Raw genomic sequence first — 19,183 nt, 5'->3', positions numbered from 1 at the left:
CCCCACTCCACAAGGAACTTCTTCGACATGACAGAAAAAGGAACTCGTGAGTCGAATAGCGCTAGGTGGGATGGCTGTTGATCAAGACATTGATGAGTTTCCCTGAGATTTTGGTTACTGTTGTCCATGGAGGATCTTCGTCTGCGGCGACCTCGCCTCCATAGGAGGTCGCCTCGCTTAGTTTTTCTGAAATCGGCAGCTCGCTGAGTGGCTGCGCTGTACGGTAACAAATTTTACAAAAAGATTTTCTCTCCAAGCCAGAACTGTGGGCCATTGCTACTTTCAGAAGAAATTGCATTAACTGTCGCCGAAGTTCAGAATTAAGTCATTATTTAATGAGGGCGGGCCCAGTTTCTTTTAACGTTGCCCCCCATTGCTTGTCATTTTAATATAAAAATAACTCACAACCCGAAATTGCCTTCCTTATTAACTGCAAGTAAAATAATTAATCCCAATTAAAGGGCGTTGACGTTAAATTAGCGACCTCAGGCGAGGACTGCCAAGGAATAAATAATAAATGAAATTTTATTGTGTATATAATTGTTACAATTTCATGTTTGTAATTGTATGTCTTTACTGTTCGATGTTAAAGCACACAACTAATGTATTTTTTGCGTTTACGATTTTGGCCTCTATAACTCATGGATATGAGGAAAATAGGAAAGAATCCGACAGTTGAGGACGAGGAGAATGTACAAGATTCGCAATTAAATATCGACGACTGGTAAATTCCGGACGTTCAACCAGAGGCTACAAGTTCTGCCGCAAGAAATTCGATATGCCGGCAGAATTAGAAGCAAAGATTGAGTTGCCAACTCCTATATCTGGTCCATCGCCGAATTGTATTATAAGGAACTAGCAGATCTGGTACATCAAAATTTCGAACAACTTGTGAAAAATAAACTGTGCAATTGAATGAAAATTTCATACAACTTGCGAAAAAACAAAGCGTGCAAATGACGGAAAATTTCATACACCTTGCGCGAGAGCAAACCGTACAAATTTGTACGCCTATTCAGGACAAAGTGAACGAAATTTTAAACAATTTTCAAATCAATAGAAGGTACATTCAACAAACGATGAATGTTAATTCCGAACGCTTAGAGGAAACGTTAAGGGCAGATATTCGGCGGCTAGGCGAAGAGCTGTCTACTGAAATATGTAAAATAAATTCGAAGATAGAAACTGTTACTAATATTTTTCCTTAGTTACAACTTGCGTGTAAAGACATGCCCGAGACGGTAAGGCAGTTGAACTCGGATGTGAGAGAACTAAAAGAAACGCAATCTAAATTGCAAAATACTGTACAACAGATCGCCTTGCAAAGTGACCAGCGGAATGAAGAGTTCGATACCGGACAAAGACGAACAGGTTACCGAGTGCTTAACAGCACAAAGTGTCAGAATTAATAGCGACTTTGAACTGGTTGCATCAAAATGATTCACAGGTTAACGAAGCGCTTAGGATTGAATTACACACTGTAATTCAAAATTCTAGTGCTGAAGTGTTATGTCAGCACAACAAAGAAAATATTAATGTAAAAACAGAATTAGAACAAATTAAAACGATGCTAAAACGTGATGTTCCTTAGTGGAAGCATGACGTGGAAGAACACGCAGCCAAAATGCACCATGAGTCGTCAGCTGTGCGCAGTAATGCAGGCGGAAGCCCAACAGCAGCGGCAACGTACAATCCGTGTACGCATTTACAGCCTCCGCAGTATGATGTGTTGTAGAGGGAAATACCGTACTACACTTACGCGAATGAGGGGTAGTCATCGTGTGATACAGGGTCGGCAAATGATCTGATGAACATCTTGTTGCAAGAGAGTTTGCTGTTCAAAAAATGTTCAAATGTGTGTGAAATCTTATGGGACTTAACTGCTAAGGTCATCAGTCCCTAAGCTTACACACTACTTAACCTAAATTATCCTAAGGACAAACACACACACCCATGCCCGAGGGACGACTCGAACCTCCGCCGGGACCAGCCGCACAGTCCATGACTGCAGCGCCTAAGACCGCTCGGCTAATCCCACGCGGCGTGTTTGCTCAAGCACCGTCGATTTTAGACGTACATCCCAGATAAAATAGGAGGTCAAACCATATCGTTTTCATGAAGAGTTTCAGAGGAATACTGCCCAGATTCTGGACGGACACACAAAGAATATAATGTGTTACTTCACATGTACAAGGTGAAAGCGCTCTGTGGGCATCAGAAACTATAGTGAAATGTGAACAATTGCAGAAAGCGTTTTTATCAAAGTACCGGCCTCCCCCTACAGTGTTGGCATTTTCCAGCTAGATAGCTGTACATGTCAAATAGCCAGAACCGTGCCACAGTGGCTTGAGGAGTGTGACACTAAACCCAAATTCATGTCTTGGCCACCAAATTTACCGATCTGAAACCCACAGAACACCTCAAGGCAGCTATTGGGAGAAAATTGCCTGATTTGATATCTTCGGAAAACTACCAAACACCTGCCCCCCCGTGAACCATGGACCTTGCCGTTGGTGGGGAGGCTTGCGTGCCTCAGCGATACAGATGGCCGTACCGTAGGTGCAACCACAACGGAGGGGTATCTGTTGAGAGGCCAGACAAACGCGTGGTTCCTGAAGAGGGGCAGCAGCCTTTTCAGTAGTTGCAGGGGCAACAGAGTGGATGATTGACTGATCTGGCCTTGTAACACTAAACAAAACAGCCTTGCTGTGCTGGTACTGCGAACGGTTGAAAGCAAGGGGAAACTACAGCCGTAATTCTTCTCGAGGGCATGCAGCTTTACTGTATGGTTAATGATGATGGCGTCCTCTTGGGTAAAATATTCCGGAGGTAAAATAGTCCCCCATTCGGATCTCCGGGCGGGGACTACTCAACGGGACGTCGTTATCAGGAGAAAGAAAACTGGCGTTCTACGGATCGGAGCGTGGAATGTCAGATCCCTTAATCAGGCAGGTAGGTTAGAAAATTTAAAAAGGGAAATGGATAGGTTAAAGTTAGATATAGTGGGAATTAGTAAAGTTTGGTGGTAGGAGGAACAAGACTTTTGGTCAGGCGAATACAGGGTTATACATACAAAGTCAAATAGGGGTAATGCAGGAGTAGGTTTACTAATGAATAAAAAACATAGGAGTGCGGGTAAGCTACTACAAACAGCATAGTGAACGCATTATTGTGGCCAAGATAGACACGAAGCCCACGTCTACTACAGTAGTACAAGTTTATACGCCAACTAGCTCTGCAGATGACGAAGAAATTGAAGAAATGTATGATGAAATAAAAGAAATTATTCAGATAGTGAAGAGAGACGAAAATTTAATAGTCATGGGTGACTGGAATCCGGTAGTAGGAAAAGGGAGAGAAGGAAACATAGTAGGTGAATGTGGATTGGGGGTAAGAAATGAAAGAGGAAGCCGCCTGGTGGAATTTTGTGCAGAGCATAACTTAATCATAGCTAACACTTGGTTCAAGAATCATGGAAGAACCCTGGAGATACTAAAAGGTATCAGATAGATTATATAATGGTAAGACAGAGATTTAGGAACCAGGTTTTAAATTGTAAGACATTTCCAGGTGCAGATGTGGACTCTGACCACAATCTATTGGTTATGACCTGTAGATTAAAACTGAAGAAACTGCAAAAAGGTGGGAATTTAAGGAGATGGGACCTGAATAAACTGACTAAACCAGAGGTTGTACAGAGTTTCAGGGAGAGAGTAAGGGAACAAATGGCAGGAATGGGGGAAAGATATACAGTAGAAGAAGAATGGGTAGCTTTGAGGGATGAAATAGTGAAGGCAGCAGAGGATCAAGTAGGTAAATAGACGAGGGCTAGTAGAAATCCGTGGGTAACAGAAGAAATATTGAATTTAATTGATGAAAGGAGAAAATATAAAAATGCAGTAAACGAAGCAGGCAAAAAGTAAAACAAACGTCTCAAAAATGAGATCGACAGGAAGTGCAAAATGGCTAAGCAGGGATGGCTAGAGGATAAATGTAAGGATGTAGAGGCTTATCTCACTAGGGGTAAGATAGATACTGCCTACAGGAAAATTAAAGAAACCTTTTGAGAAAAGAGAACCACTTGTATGAATATCAAGAGCTCAGATGGAAACCCAGTTCTAAGCAAATAAGGGAAAGCAGAAAGGTGGAAGGAGTATATAGAGGGTCTATACAAGGGCGATGTACTTGAGGACAATATTATGGAAATGGAAGAGGATGTAGATGAAGATGAAATGGGAGATACAATACTGCGTGAAGAGTTCGACAGAGCACTGAAAGACCTGAGGCCCCGGGAGTAGACAACATTCCACTAGAACTACTGACGGCCTTGGGAGAGCCAGTCCTGTCAAAACTCTACCATCTGGTGAGCAAGATGTATGAGACAGGCGGAATACCTTCAGACTTCAAGAAGAATATAATAATCGCAATCCCAAGGAAAGCAGGTGTTGACAGATGTGAAAATTACCGAACAATCAGTTTAATAAGTCACGGCTGCAAAACACTAACGCGAATTCTTTACAGACGAATGGAAAAACTAGTAGAAGCCGACCTCATGGAAGATCAGTTTGGATTCCGTAGAAATGTTGGAACACGTGAGTCAATACTGACCCTACGACTTATCTTAGAAGCTAGATTAAGGAAAGGCAAACCTACGTTTCTAGCATTTGTAGACTTAGAGAAAGCTTTTGACAATGTTGACTGGAATACTCTCATTCAAATTCTGAAGGTGGCAGGGGTAAAATATAGGGAGTGAAAGGCTATTTACTATTTGTATAGAAACCAAATGGCAGTTATAAGAGTTGAAGGGCATGAAAGGGAAGCAGTGGTTGGGGAGGGAGTAAGACAGGGTTGTAGCCTCTCCCCGATGTTATTCAATCTGTATATTGAGCAAGCAGTGAAGGAAACAAAAGAAAAATTCGGAGTAGGTATTAAAATCCATGGAGAAGAAATAAAAACTTTGAGGTTCGCCGATGACATTGTAATTCTGTCAGAGACAGCAAAGGACTTGGAAGAGCAGTTGAACGGAATGGATGGTGTCTTGAAGGGAGGATATAAGATGAACATCAACAAAAGCAAAACGAGGATAATGGAATGTAGTCGAATTAAGTCGGGTGCTGTTGAGGGTATTAGATTAGGAAATGAGACACTTAAAGTAGTAAAGGAGTTTTGCTATTTGGGGAGCAAAATAACTGATGATGGTCGAAGTAGAGAGGATATAAAATGTAGACTGGCAATGGGAAGGAAAGCGTTTCTGAAGAAGAGAAATTTGTTAACATCGAGTATTGATTTAAGTGTCATGAAGTCGTTTCTGAAAGTGTTTGTATGGAGTGTAGCCATGTATGGAAGTGAAACATGGACGATAAATAGTTTAGACAAGAAGAGAATAGAAGCTTTCGAAATGTGGTGCTACAGAAGAATGCTGGAGATTAGATGGGTAGATCACATAACTAATGAGGAGGTGTTGAATAGGATTGGGGAGAAGAGAAGTCTGTGGCACATCTTGACTAGAAGAAGGGATCGGTTGGTAGGACATGTTCTGAGGCATCAAGGGATCACCAATTTAGTATTGGAGGGCAGCGTGGAGGGTAAAAATCGTAGAGGGAGACCAAGAGATGAAAACACCAAGCAGATTCAGAAGGATGTAGGTTGCAGTAGGTACTGGGAGATGAAGAAGCTTGCACAGGATAGAGTAGCATGGAGAGCTGCATCAAACCAGTCTCAGGACTGAAGACCACAACAACAACAACCTGCCGAATCCAAGAACGCTGCACAGAATCGCTGCTGTATTGCATTTAACATGTGGGCCAACACGCTGTTAATCAGGTGTTTATAATGTTTTGTAACATCAGCGTATTTCTTTCCTCACTGAATCCCAGGAATTCTCGTTTATCAGTTCTGTGTATTGAATCATACTATTTACTGTATTAAATATGCTTATTGTATTAAAATAAAGTTTCTTTCTAACAGATATAGCACAATGATTCCAATTTAACCTTTAAAAACGTCTCGCTGGACAGCTTAATTAACTTGCCCACTGAGAACTCCAGAGGTTGCGATGTTCTCATCACGAATATGACGAGCGCTCGTTTGAAAGGAGCTTCAGCGCCAACCCAGCTGCAGCTGTAGGCAGATTGACGCAGCCTCTCGCTCTGAAACAAATCATTCGTGTTGTATATTGTATAACGTAAGTTTGAAGAGCGTTTGCACAATACAGTGACCCTGCTCCAATTGTAAAAGACTTGCCTCTGTATACCACCACTCATTTACACTCCTGGAAATTGAAATAAGAACACCGTGAATTCATTGTTCCAGGAAGGGGAAACTTTATTGACACATTCCTGGGGTCAGATACATCACATGATCACACTGACAGAACCACAGGCACATAGACACAGGCAACAGAGCATGCACAATGTCGGCACTAGTACAGTGTATATCCACCTTTCGCAGCAATGCAGGCTGCTATTCTCCCATGGAGACGATCGTAGAGATGCTGGATGTAGTCCTGTGGAACGGCTTGCCATGCCATTTCCACCTGGCGCCTCAGTTGGACCAGCGTTCGTGCTGGACGTGCAGACCGCGTGAGACGACGCTTCATCCAGTCCCAAACATGCTCAATGGGGGACAGATCCGGAGATCTTGCTGGCAAGGGTAGTTGACTTACACCTCCTAGAGCACGTTGGGTGGCACGGGATACATGCGGACGTGCATTGTCCTGTTGGAACAGCAAGTTCCCTTGCCGGTCTAGGAATGGTAGAACGATGGGTTCGATGACGGTTTGGATGTACCGTGCACTATTCAGTGTCCCCTCGACGATCACCAGTGGTGTACGGCCAGTGTAGGAGATCGCTCCCCACACCATGATGCCGGGTGTTGGCCCTGTGTGCCTCGGTCGTATGCAGTCCTGATTGTGGCGCTCACCTGCACGGCGCCAAACACGCATACGACCATCATTGGCGCCAAGGCAGAAGCGACTCTCATCGCTGAAGACGACACGTCTCCATTCGTCCCTCCATTCACGCCTGTCGCGACACCACTGGAGGCGGGCTGCACGATGTTGGGGCGTGAGCGGAAGACGGCCTAACGGTGTGCGGGACCGTAGCCCAGCTTCATGGAGACGGTTGCGAATGGTCCTCGCCGATACCCCAGGAGCAACAGTGTCCCTAATTTGCTGGGAAGTGGCGGTGCGGTCCCCTACGGCACTGCGTAGGATCCTACGGTGTTGGCGTGCATCCGTGCGTCGCTGCGGTCCGGTCCCAGGTCGACGGGCACGTGCACCTTCCGCCGACCACTGGCGACAACATCGATGTACTGTGGAGACCTCACGCCCCACGTGTTGAGCAATTCGGCGGTACGTCCACCCAGCCTCCCGCATGCCCACTATACGCCCTCGCTCAAAGTCAGTCAACTGCACATACGGTTCACGTCCACGCTGTCGCGGCATGCTACCAGTGTTAAAGACTGCGATGGAGCTCCGTATGCCACGGCAAACTGGCTGACACTGACGGCGGCGGTGCACAAATGCTGCGCAGCTAGCGCCATTCGACGGCCAACACCGCGGTTCCTGGTGTGTCCGCTGTGCCGTGCGTGTGATCATTGCTTGTACAGCCCTCTCGCAGTGTCCGGAGCAAGTATGGTGGGTCTGACACACCGGTGTCAATGTGTTCTTTTTTCCATTTCCAGGAGTGTAGAAAGCAATGTCCATTAATAACACAGACAGAAAAATATTTGTATACTTTTTGGACGTTTTCAGTTCACTCAAGATTTATTGTTGTGGCAGTGCATATAGAGTACGTAGAATGACTACATTTACAAGTCTATAGTACCAGCGGTTCTGAGGTCCTAGGTATCGACCAATGCAAAAACATCCATATTAGTACATGGTGTACCGTCCATGGACGGCAATGCAGACGTTGATTCTGGCATCCAGTCGATCGTATAGATGGCGAATACTATCCTGGGATACGTTATGCCACACCTGCTCTACCTGTACACGTACTTCTGTAAGAGTTCTTAGTTGACGAGTTGCGTGAGTCGCTTCTCGTTCCATCATATCCCACACATGCTCATTTGGAGATAAGTCCAGAGATAGATTTAGATGTAGATGTAGTGCTAGCCAGGGAAGTTGCTGTACGTCTTGCAGAGCACGTTGAGTTTCACGGGCAGTGTATGGACGGGCATTATTCTGTTGGCACAACACATCACCTTCCTATCACAACAATGGCAAAAAAATGGGTTTAACAATATTCTGCACGTATTGAACACTGGTTAGCGTCCTCTGCAGAAACTTAAAAGCTGAACAGGAGTTGTAGATGTGAACAGGAGTTATACGAGGTGCATTCAAGTTCTAAGGCCTCCGATTTTTTTTCTCCGGACTGGAAAGAGATAGAAACATGTGCATTGTTTTAAATTGAGGCCGCGTTCATTTTCAATACGTCCCAGAGATGGTAGCACCGTGCGGCAGATGGAATTTTACCGCCAGCAGCGAGAATGAGAACTGTTTTAAATACTTAAAATGGCGACGTTTTCCTTACTTGAACAGCGTGCAATCATTCGTTTTCTGAATTTGCTTGGTGTGAAACCAATTGAAATTCATCGACAGTTGAAGGAGACGTGTGGTGATGGAGTTATGGATGTGTCGAAAGTGCGTTCGTGGGTGCGACAGTTTAATGAAGGCAGAACATTGTGTGACAACAAACCGAAACAACCTCGGGCTCGCACAGGCCAGTCTGACGACATGATCGAGAAAGTGGAGAGAATTGTTTTGGGGGATCTTTGAATGACTGTTGAACATATCGCCTCAAGAGTTGGCATTTCTGTGGGTTCTATGCACACAATCCTGCATGACAACCTGAAAATGCGAAAAGTGTCATCCAGGTGGGTGCCACGAATGCTGACGGACGACCACACGGCTGTCCCTGTGGCATGTCGCCAAGCAATGTTGACGCGCAACGACAGCATGAATGGGACTTTCTTTTCGTCGGTTGTGACAATGGATGAGACGTGGATGCCATTTTTCAATCCAGAAACAAAGCGCCAGTCAGCTCAATGGACGCACACAGATTCACCGCCACCAAGAAACTTTCGGGTAACCGCCAGTGCTGAAAAAATGATGGTGTCCATGTTCTGGGACAGCGAGGGCGTAATCCTCGCCCATTGCGTTCCAAAGGGCACTACGGTAACAGGTGCATCCTACGAAAATGTTTTGAAGAACAAATTCCTTCCTGCACTGCAACAAAAACGTCCGGGAAGGGCTGCGCGTGTGCTGTTTCACCAAGACAACGCACCCGCACATCGAGCTAACGTTACGCAACAGTTTCTTCGTGATAACAACTTTGAAGTGATTCCTCATGCTCCCTACTCACCTGACCTGGCTCTTAGCGACTTTTGGCTTTTTCCAACAATGAAAGACACTCTCTGTGGCCGCACATTCACCAGCCGTGCTGCTATTGCTCAGCGATTTTCCAGTGGTCAAAACAGACTCCTAAAGAAGCCTTCGCCGCTGCCATGGAATCATGGCGTCAGCGTTGTGAAAAATGTGTACGTCTGCAGGGCGATTACGTCGAGAAGTAACGCCAGTTTCATCGATTTCGGGTGAGTAGTTAATTAGAAGAAAAAAAAATCGGAGGCCTTAGAACTTGAATGCACCTCGTAGATGATACACCACAAACCGTAAGCCCTGGGGTGGGGAACACTAATCACCAGGTCTACGTCGTCTGCGCAAGCGACTACCACTTGCATGCAATCAGAATCTACTTTCAGCGCTGGAGACCACGGCACGACATTCTATCTCCCAAGTGATCCGCTGACGGCGTCAGTCGAGCTATGCACGTCGACGCTGTGGCATGAGTGGAAGCCAGGCTACAAGTGTGCGTTCCTGTTGTTCCACTGCTAATAACCGGTTCTCAACAGAGGGTGCTGACACGTCTGGGCTCACAAGCCCTCTCCTCTGCGCTGTGGTAGCTGTACGATATACCACTGCTGCCCTTACAATACAACGATCCTGACAGGCATCTGTGCTGTGTGGAGCCAAGGACCTCATCAGTCGGTGTGAGAACGTTCACGAGATTACTGATACCAGTATCACTGGTCAACTCATGCAGCGAGTCCAACTCGTGTGGCATTTCTCCCAAAGGACCATCCCATCACTCGGAAGGCCACATCATACCTTTCAAACTCGCTCACTGGGCTGTAGGAAGCATGAGTGCGTATCTGTGGCATGGTTGCTTGCTTACTTCATATGTTTCCATGATACTAGCCTTTTGGCTGTGAGCATTCCCTATTAAAGGACAGATACAGAGGAGCTCTGATAGCTATGCCTCTACGCTAACTGTTGGTGAACGACATTGAAACCATTATCAGTGCATCTACTGTCCCCTGGTGGCATATGCCATCATCAGATCAAAATCGACGTCGTCTTTCCAGGTGTACTACTTCTTCCCTAGTATTTTTTGATGGATAGTATTTGGAAAAAGATGAATGTAGAACTTTGGAGTAGGTTGTTCGAATTACACTACTCGATTAATTGGGAGGTATCTCGGAAACTGCAGTTGGTCTAAAACAAAATCCACAAGAAAAATTCGCTCTCGCTCGTTGCTTGATTACTTTGCGATTCCAACTGCAGGAAAAAGACTGAATTTCAAAGACAGAAGGGGAAAGGAGAGGGGAGATCTTTCTGTTAGCTTCTATTGACACTTTGATTTCTGTATGTTCAAATATTTTGTAAGCTGAAGCGAACTTTTTGGTTTCATTGAATTATCCAGATTTCGCCAGTAAGCCGCAAATACACTATCTGATCAAAATTATTCGGTTACTCATTAGTGTACATTAGTGTAGGGTGTGTTAATCCTTCGCATTTATGACGGATTGATCTCTGCTGGGGAAACATTCGATGAGGTGTCTGAATGTCTGTGGAGGAATGGCAGCCCATCCTTATTCATGCCCAAACCACAGAACGTAGTAATGTTGGACGCTCGCATCTGGAGCGAAGTTGGAGTTCTAACTCATGTAAAAAGGTCTTCCACTGTGTTCAGGTTAGGACTCTCGGGAGTCAGTCCATTTGAAGGATTTTATTGTGCACAAACCATTGCCTCGTGGATTCTGCTTTATAATATGGTGCATTGTGTGAAACTCACACCAACAACCATCATCTCCGAACTGTTCCTATACTGTATGCAGAACACAATTCCGTAAAAGGTGTTGATATCCTTCTACATATGGCGTTTTCTTAAGTGCAGTAAGAGCATCACATTCTAACCACAAGTACTGAGCTCATCTTACAAATACAAAGATATTCTCAGGGACACATGGTCTGTCAGAGGATCTAGAACTATAATTTACTATTTCCCAGCAAATATAAAAACAGCTATTCTGTTTCAGAATATGCGTGTGTATATAGTACGGTATGGTATAAATATGGGCCACTTCCACTTTGAAGCGAAAGTTGTCTCAAAGCAGACAAGGTATAAAACATACAAAAACTCTTCAGACAATTGGGAGAGAGATATAAAAACAACCTTACAAGAACTGGTATCTATCAAGACTCTACACTGAAATGGCTAGTCTCCCAGAGGAAACAGTATTTAACATGGATGGGAAAAAATTAAGTACATACCAGGAATTGCAGCCACTGATGCATTAGGCGAAACAAAACAAACAAAAAGGAGGAAAGGACCCATCTTTCGGGTAAAAGAAATGCAGGATGCAGTTTAAATAAAGGGGAAACTATATAAGATGTATCAGAGAAAACTAAGGAAAATGAGAAAACATACCATAAGCAAACGACACAGGTGGGAAACGTAAGCAGGAAGCTACATCAAGGTGGGTGGATAGCTTCGCAGCCAAGACTGGAAATGATTTCTGCGAGAGACAGACACGTGTATAAAATAGTAAGACATTTAAAAAATATGGCTAAGGGTGTGGCAGATATTAATGTAATAAAGAAAGACTGGCCACATTACCATAAAACATGTGGACTGGTGAAATGATTATACAATAAGACGAAGCCTTGGAATCAAATCTAGAACATAATTAATATAAAGAATTGAAGCACTCGTTCATATGCAAAGAACCGAAAGGCGGTAGGAAGTGATGGTGCAAATAGCAAACTGGTAAAATTCTCTTCAGGAGGATTTAAGACATGGTTTCTTCGATTTCTGCATCTTTGCTGTATAAGGGAGGAAATGCCAAAGGAATGAAAGACATTGTTATGAAACCAATATTCAAGAAAGTCGACAGATCAAATCCCGAAAACTGTAGAGGTTTAGTGTTATTGAATTCGGTTATCAGATATTATACAAACTACTTAGCTGCAGTGCTAACACAGGTCCCCATCAGATCACCGAAGTTAAGCGCTGTCGGGCTTGGCTAGCACTCACATAGGTCCAGGTCTGCCGAGTGCTGTTGGCAAGCGGGGCGCACTAAGACCTTGTGAGGCCAGTTGAGGAGGTACTTGAGAAGTAGCAACACAGTCATAAAAAGATAGCAGTGTGCTGACCACATCAATCAAATCGGCGATAGAGGACCCTGTAGATCATGCGCCGACCTCACAATGCTCCTCCATAGATGACGATCTTGTGCACTTCGGATCCAGTTGTCACAGACTCCTAGCTGGCAAGGGTCTTTCTGTACCTCATCCTCCCATCGCTTCCTGGGTCTTCGGATCGGACGGGTACCATCAGGCAACCCATAAGTACGGTTTTTGCCCGAGAAGTATCTGGTCTCCTAGCAATGTGGCCTGCCAAGCTTATTCTAAGCGCCTTCAGTTTTTGAACGATGTTCGGTTGCTCATCAGCTCATACAGTTCTTGGTTTTTTCTATGTCTCCATGAGCTCCCTTCCTGGACAGACCCAAAGATCCTCCTCATTATTTTTCTTTCGAAGACCAACAAGTTTTATTCATCCTTCTTTGTTGTGCTTAGGGTTTCTGCCCCATACAACAATACTGGCACTATAGTCCGTTCATCACAAGAATAAACCTGATGTAAACAAACACAAACGCGATGAATGGTCAGAAGATGTAGCACACGTACACTGGTGTTGTTACGCTCTTAGAAGTAGGTACTACTTATGTATTAGGTATCATATTACTAAGTTACGTTAAATGAAACTTTAAGATCTTCAAATGTATTAACAGCCATCAACGTTTTTCTTAATCATGCTTTAGCTACGTAGTTTTTATTTCAAAAATCGTATACAGTCATAGCCTCTGCAGCGTTGTGCTCTGATTGTCGCGCTGTTACTGCGCAATATGAAAATGGCTGAGGATGCTTTCTGTTCCGTAGTGAAACACGCGCGTGGAACACGGTTAAAAAGTGCCCGAGAAATAAGCTGTTCTTAATGTTTTTCATAAATTTACGGAGATAATCGGCTTTGAAGTTTTCCCAGCGTTGTATATAATGCAGTTTTTTACCCCACCAAAATCAACGGGTTGCGCAGTCGGGAGCGTACTAAAATGTGACGCAGCTGCAGTTACTCGTGTGTAGGATCAAATCTCTGCCGTATCATTTTTTTTCTCATTCAATTTGAAATACCTACATCTCGTAATTATAAAACTCATCACCATTTTTATGAATAATGCACGTCTCCTTGTTTATAATTACATATTGGATACGATATTTCTGTTTTCATTTCAAATACAAATTCTTAATCATCGATGTTTTATGCAAGACTGTTCATAAAAGTTGTTTAAATTAAGAAAACATAACAATTTAATTTTAAAGCAAAAATGAAAAATCAAATCCTCTTTATCTGGACTATGTCCACCGTTTTATACCACAGAGGTAGATAAGTATAGAAGAAAAATGAAAAACAATCATTTTCGCAGCATTGAGCACATCATACAAATGATGCATTTTTACATTCGCTACTATGCCATTACAATATGAACTCGACAGAACTGATTTGGAGCCAAGCTGCGGGATTTGGCCCGAGATGTAACAAGACTTAAGCTACCAGACGTACTGGAACTAACGCACACAGCTTTTTCACACGTCACTGCCGAACACTGGCGGGATATGGAACGAGTCGTCATAAAAGAAAAGAAGATGCTGCGTCTGGTTGGCTTACTGGATTCTGTTGTTGATAGGCTCGCTATCAAGGTAGCAGGTGAAACTTCCAGAACTGAAATGTATTTCTCGGATTCGGATAAGGAAGGAGTTAAGAGATTACCAGACGACTGACTGTAAGTAATACCTTCAGTGGCTTCAATATTTAACTATTGGTTAAATCCTTCAATACTCTCCTACGTTACACACAGCTTATGCAGAAAAATTAGCCTGTGGTTAAGGCAGGAAGCTTCATCATTCTTGTTTTTAATTACAATAGTATGTTAGCTAAAAACGCTTACGCGTTGTAGTTTTCATCTAGTCTTCAAAGGAGCGTGTTGTGGGAGATTTACAGTGTATTATTTCATTCTGATTAAAAATTAAATGACATTCGAAGCTGTATTGCTCCTCTGATAGTCTCTTTTTACGTGTGAACTGCAGTTGGCCACGTCACTGCAGGCTAGCTGTACCAGCTGACCGGCTAGTGCTGTCCAAGCTAAATGCGCCGGTAAAGCTGTAGCCCCATATTATCGCTAAGTCAATGTGTGCGTAACAAAACGTACTGTTATTACCGTACTTGGCAGTACTCAAGACAGCTTGGCTGCAATCCCACGTGAAACGGAAATCCAATGAGGTTCCAGCAAAGGCGGAAGAATACATAGTGCAATGTTTACATTAGGTTTATGCTTATGATGAACGGATTATACCAAGGCATTGTACGCTTTAAGTTTGGTCTTAATTGACGGATTATTGGACGACATTATCTGTTTCAGACTGATATAAGTTTTAGATCCGTTCATAATACATTGGTTTATGTCGTGTGTTACATTTTTTTGCCTTTTGAACGATGTACTAAGGTATTTAAAATTTTCCACTTCAGCAAATTGCCATATCCCTACCTGTAATGGGATATCATTAGGGGATTCTCTTGATACCTCCATTACCTCGGCCTTTTCCACATTAAACTGTAACCCGATCTTACTTGTATTTTGCGCTAGGTCCTCTACAGTTTCTGCCATCTCTTCCTCTGATTCTGCTAGAAATGTGATGTCGTCTGCGTAACCCAATAAGATGTCCTACCATTTAGCGTCACTCCTTTGTTTTCTCTTTTCATTTCTCGGACTGCTTTCTCTAGGACCATATTAAATAACAGTGGTGAAATAACATCACCTCATCTCATACCCGTTCTGATATGGAATTCCTCGGACAGCTCCCCTTGGTATTTAACTTTGGCTATTGTCTTTGTTGTGCACACCTTGACCATATTTATTAACTTCACTGGTATACCGAGCTCTCTCAGGATGTTGTACATACTTAATCTGCGGATACTGTCATGAGCCTTTGAGAAGTCCACGAACGTCGCCGAAAGCCGACCGTTGAATTCCCAGCACTTTTCCCAGATTTGTCACATGCCCCTCCATATTCGTATGTGTTGACGCCTAAGGACTGAGGATGAGATGGTGGCCAGTCGGTACAATTGGGCCTTCAAGGCTTGTTTGGACGGAGTTTGTTTGTTTGTTTGTATCAGATATATGATAGAATAATAATCGAATGACTGATCTCTACAATGGAGTCCATTCTATGAGAGAACCAAATGGGTTCAAAAATGGAAGAAGTTGTATAGGCATTCATTTACACAGCAAAAAATTATAGAGAAACAAAGAAATACAATGAAGAACCACACATCCATTTCTTATACAAAATAAAATAAACAGATAATTATTGTGGAACATATTATGAAGAAGAGGCATACAAATACATCTTATACAGACAATTCAGGAGATCTGTAATAATATAAGAACTGAAATAATTAGGGATAGTGAGAAAAGGACAGAAGATATTAAATTGAGGAGTTTGACAAGGATCCATGTGGCCCTTCTTCAGTATATAGGCCTACAGTGACAAAAGTGTATGGTGATGGAAAATAAAACTACAGAACTACACATGTGATGTTGACAACAAAATTATATAATGATGATGCTCTTTGTAGACACTTCAGTTTTAATCTTGAATGGTGAAGATGAACTACAGAGAGCTGCCTCTGAAATACAAACATATGCCAGATACATAACTCGACAATCACAATATAAAAAACAAAGCCCTTGGCTTTCTGTGGGAATAACCCACTGAGGACAAAAAGAATAATAGAAAACAAGAGCATGTAGATTGATTTAAATTTTTAGGTACCATGCTAACATACAGAGCAGACTTGCATCAAAAAGACAAAACTGAGAATCTCAATCACCTAAAAGGCACTGTTAGCAATTTTCTCCAAAATAAAGTAAGAACAGAGACTTTTTTTTTCAAATTTCGTACAGTTATGTAAATTCCAATATTGCTCTATAAGAGTGAATCTTGGGTATGAGAAAGAAAGATAAAATAATATTACAGGTCAACGAAACAAAGTTCCTCAGGGACACAGCCGCATACAACAATTAGATTATAAGAGAAATGTAGATATCAGGAATGAATTGAAACTATTGTATACAAATTAAAAGATCAGAGAAAATAGGCAATACTGCACAACCCATCCGAGCAAATGGAAGAGTCAAGATTTTCTCTACATTTTTGGCAATATATTCTGCAAGATAAAAGATGCGTTGGAAGACGAGTATAAAAGGTGGAAGGACTAAATATATTTGTAACAGTCCAAGCTGGGCCTAAAGCATGACAGAAGAAGATTCATAAGTGGTTCCTAGCGAATTCTTTGTCAATGAACTTTGAAACAAATACGCTATATGCAAAAATGTAAGAGATTTTCCCTAGAATGTGTCTAAAATATGATGAGAAGGTGACAGAAGTCGTTGATAGTTTTACATTCTTTGAATTTCAGCTTGACAACAAATTCAGTTGAAAGGAGCATGCCAGAGAACTGCTGAAGCGCCTAATAAACCTTTTTTTGCAGACGTTTTTATCTAGCTGATATGAAAATGAAAAATCTACTTTACTTCGTTTGCTTTCGTTTAATAGCATCATCAGGAATCATTTTTGGGGTTACTCATCAACATGTAATACTAATTATTACTATTATAAACCATTCTTTTTATGGATGAGGCGTAGTGGGGAGGACCATAAGCTGTTGGATGGTGGGGCGGCCATCCAACAGCGTATGGTCCTCCCCACTACGACTCATCCATAAAAAGAATGGTTCATGGTGCCTGTGTGGTGACTATCAGGCACTGAACGCCCGAACAGTGACGACCAGATACACACAAGACTTGACCCATTCACTGGCCGGGGTGACCATAATCAGTGTATTGAACTACTGTAAGCCTTACAACCAGATTCCCTAGGCCAAACCAGGTGTAGTTATAATAGCAATGACAACCCCATTCTGCCTGTTTGAATTTTTGGTAACGACACTGGGCTGAAAAACATTGCACAAACTTGGCTGAAATTTCTTGACAGTGTAGGGAGTGGATTACCTTATTGTTTTGCCAACCTGTATGATATTTTGGTATTCTCTGAAAATGCTGAGGACAACGAGAAGCATGTGGAAGAAGTGTGAAACAGACTCAGTGATCAGGAATAGCACTTAACGAGAACAAGTGCATTTTCAGAGAACCAATGGTGACCTTCCTACGTTATAAAGCGTCAGCTCAGGGCATTTTTTCACTGTCAGGAAGATTGGAACTTTTGTGTACCCTCCCTAGACCTCAAAATTATCAGGGACTCAGGCGACTCCTAGGAATGACAAACTTTTATCGACGTCATCTGCCCAGAAAGGCCACCATTCAGACACCACACTGACTGGACTTAACAAAAATGGTAAAAGCCTGCTCCCCATGGTCGCCTGAAATGAGGTTGGCCTTCACAAAGCTGCTAAACAGCCGGCGCGATGCGGTGGATCTCGAACACCCTGCAGCATGAGATTGCTTAGCCTTAGTAGTTGATGCAAGCCAGCTTGTTATATGTGTGGCACTCCGCCAGAAATGAACAGACATTGAAAACCACTAAGTTATTCTCTCAAAAGTTACAAGCTCGCCAAATTCGCTTGAGTGCATATGACAGGGAGCTCCTCGTGATGTACAAAGGTGTCGAGCATTTTCACCCCTTTACTGAGGGCAGACCTGTCACAATATTCACTGACCACAAACCAATTGTGTCAGGTTTCCACAAAATCAGTGATTCATGTTCTCCTTGGCAGGCTCACCAAATCGAGTACATGTGCCAATTTTCCACAGATGTATGCTACGTTCATGGAGCTTGTGGCAACTATTTTTCACGCATCACTGGGCTAACTCAAATGTTAGATTATTCTGAACTTGCAAGTTCTCAAACTTCAGTTGCAAAGCTACAGTATGTTGACAGACTCTTCCACTGGTTTGCGTTTCCAATTTATAGATGCACCCTGTGGCTCATCTGTGGTATGGTGCGATATTTCTGCTGTTAGACCATGTTCGTCCATTACTTCCCAATTCTGATGGAAAGTATTCAACAGCATCGACAACCTGGTGCTCCAAGCAACTAACGCCTTGGTGAGGTTGGTGATAGACCATTTTGAATGGCCATCAATCAAGGAAGATACACGGAGTAGACCCACACCTGCTTTTATTGTCAACAGAGCAAAGAGGGACGCCTTGTGCATGCTTCAGTAGGACAATTCCCAGCTTACACCGCGCGTTTCAGGCAGGTCCACACTGATCTGGTCGGACTCCTCCCCTCTTCCACAGGTTATAGATATTTGTTTATGGCAGTGGATCAATGCACGAGGTGAGCAGAGGCCATTGCCATCAGACACATTTCTGAGGAAACTACCACACGAGCATTCATAGAAACTCGGATGGCCCATTTTAGGTGTCAATTTTTCGTTACCACCGACTCAGGACGCCAATTTGTGTCAACACTGTTCCAGTAATTGCCAAAACTTCGTTGTTTCCAGCTTAACTGGACAACCAGCTACGACCCAGCTAGAAACTACTGGGTGGAAAGATGGCACCGTACCTCAAAGGCCGCCCTGACGTGCCATGAAGACTCTTGGACTGAAGCATTGCTGCTGGTTTTGCTGGATTTACGGATACCTTAAAAATTTATGTGGGCTTTTCATGAGCGGAGTTAGTGTATGAGGAACCATTATATATCCCAGCAGAGTTTCTCACACCCATGCCACTCCCAAACAAGGTGCTACTACTCCAACTC

At 43.1% G+C, this 19,183-nt stretch overlaps 1 protein-coding gene across 1 annotated transcript in view; it reads right to left on the bottom strand.

Moving 5' to 3' along the window:
• LOC126196880 (uncharacterized) overlaps nucleotides 1-19,183 on the bottom strand; it is a 130,808-nt gene that overhangs the window by 19,958 nt on the left and 91,667 nt on the right. The window contains exon 7 of the mRNA XM_049934599.1: nucleotides 5,994-6,149. Within this exon, the coding sequence (XP_049790556.1) occupies nucleotides 5,994-6,149 (156 nt within the window). The remainder of the gene's footprint in view (nucleotides 1-5,993; nucleotides 6,150-19,183) is intronic.

Source organism: Schistocerca nitens, chromosome 1 (genome assembly GCF_023898315.1).
Source record: "Schistocerca nitens isolate TAMUIC-IGC-003100 chromosome 1, iqSchNite1.1, whole genome shotgun sequence".
Lineage (NCBI taxonomy): Eukaryota > Metazoa > Arthropoda > Insecta > Orthoptera > Acrididae > Schistocerca > Schistocerca nitens.
This window is presented reverse-complemented; position numbering and strand designations above follow the sequence as displayed.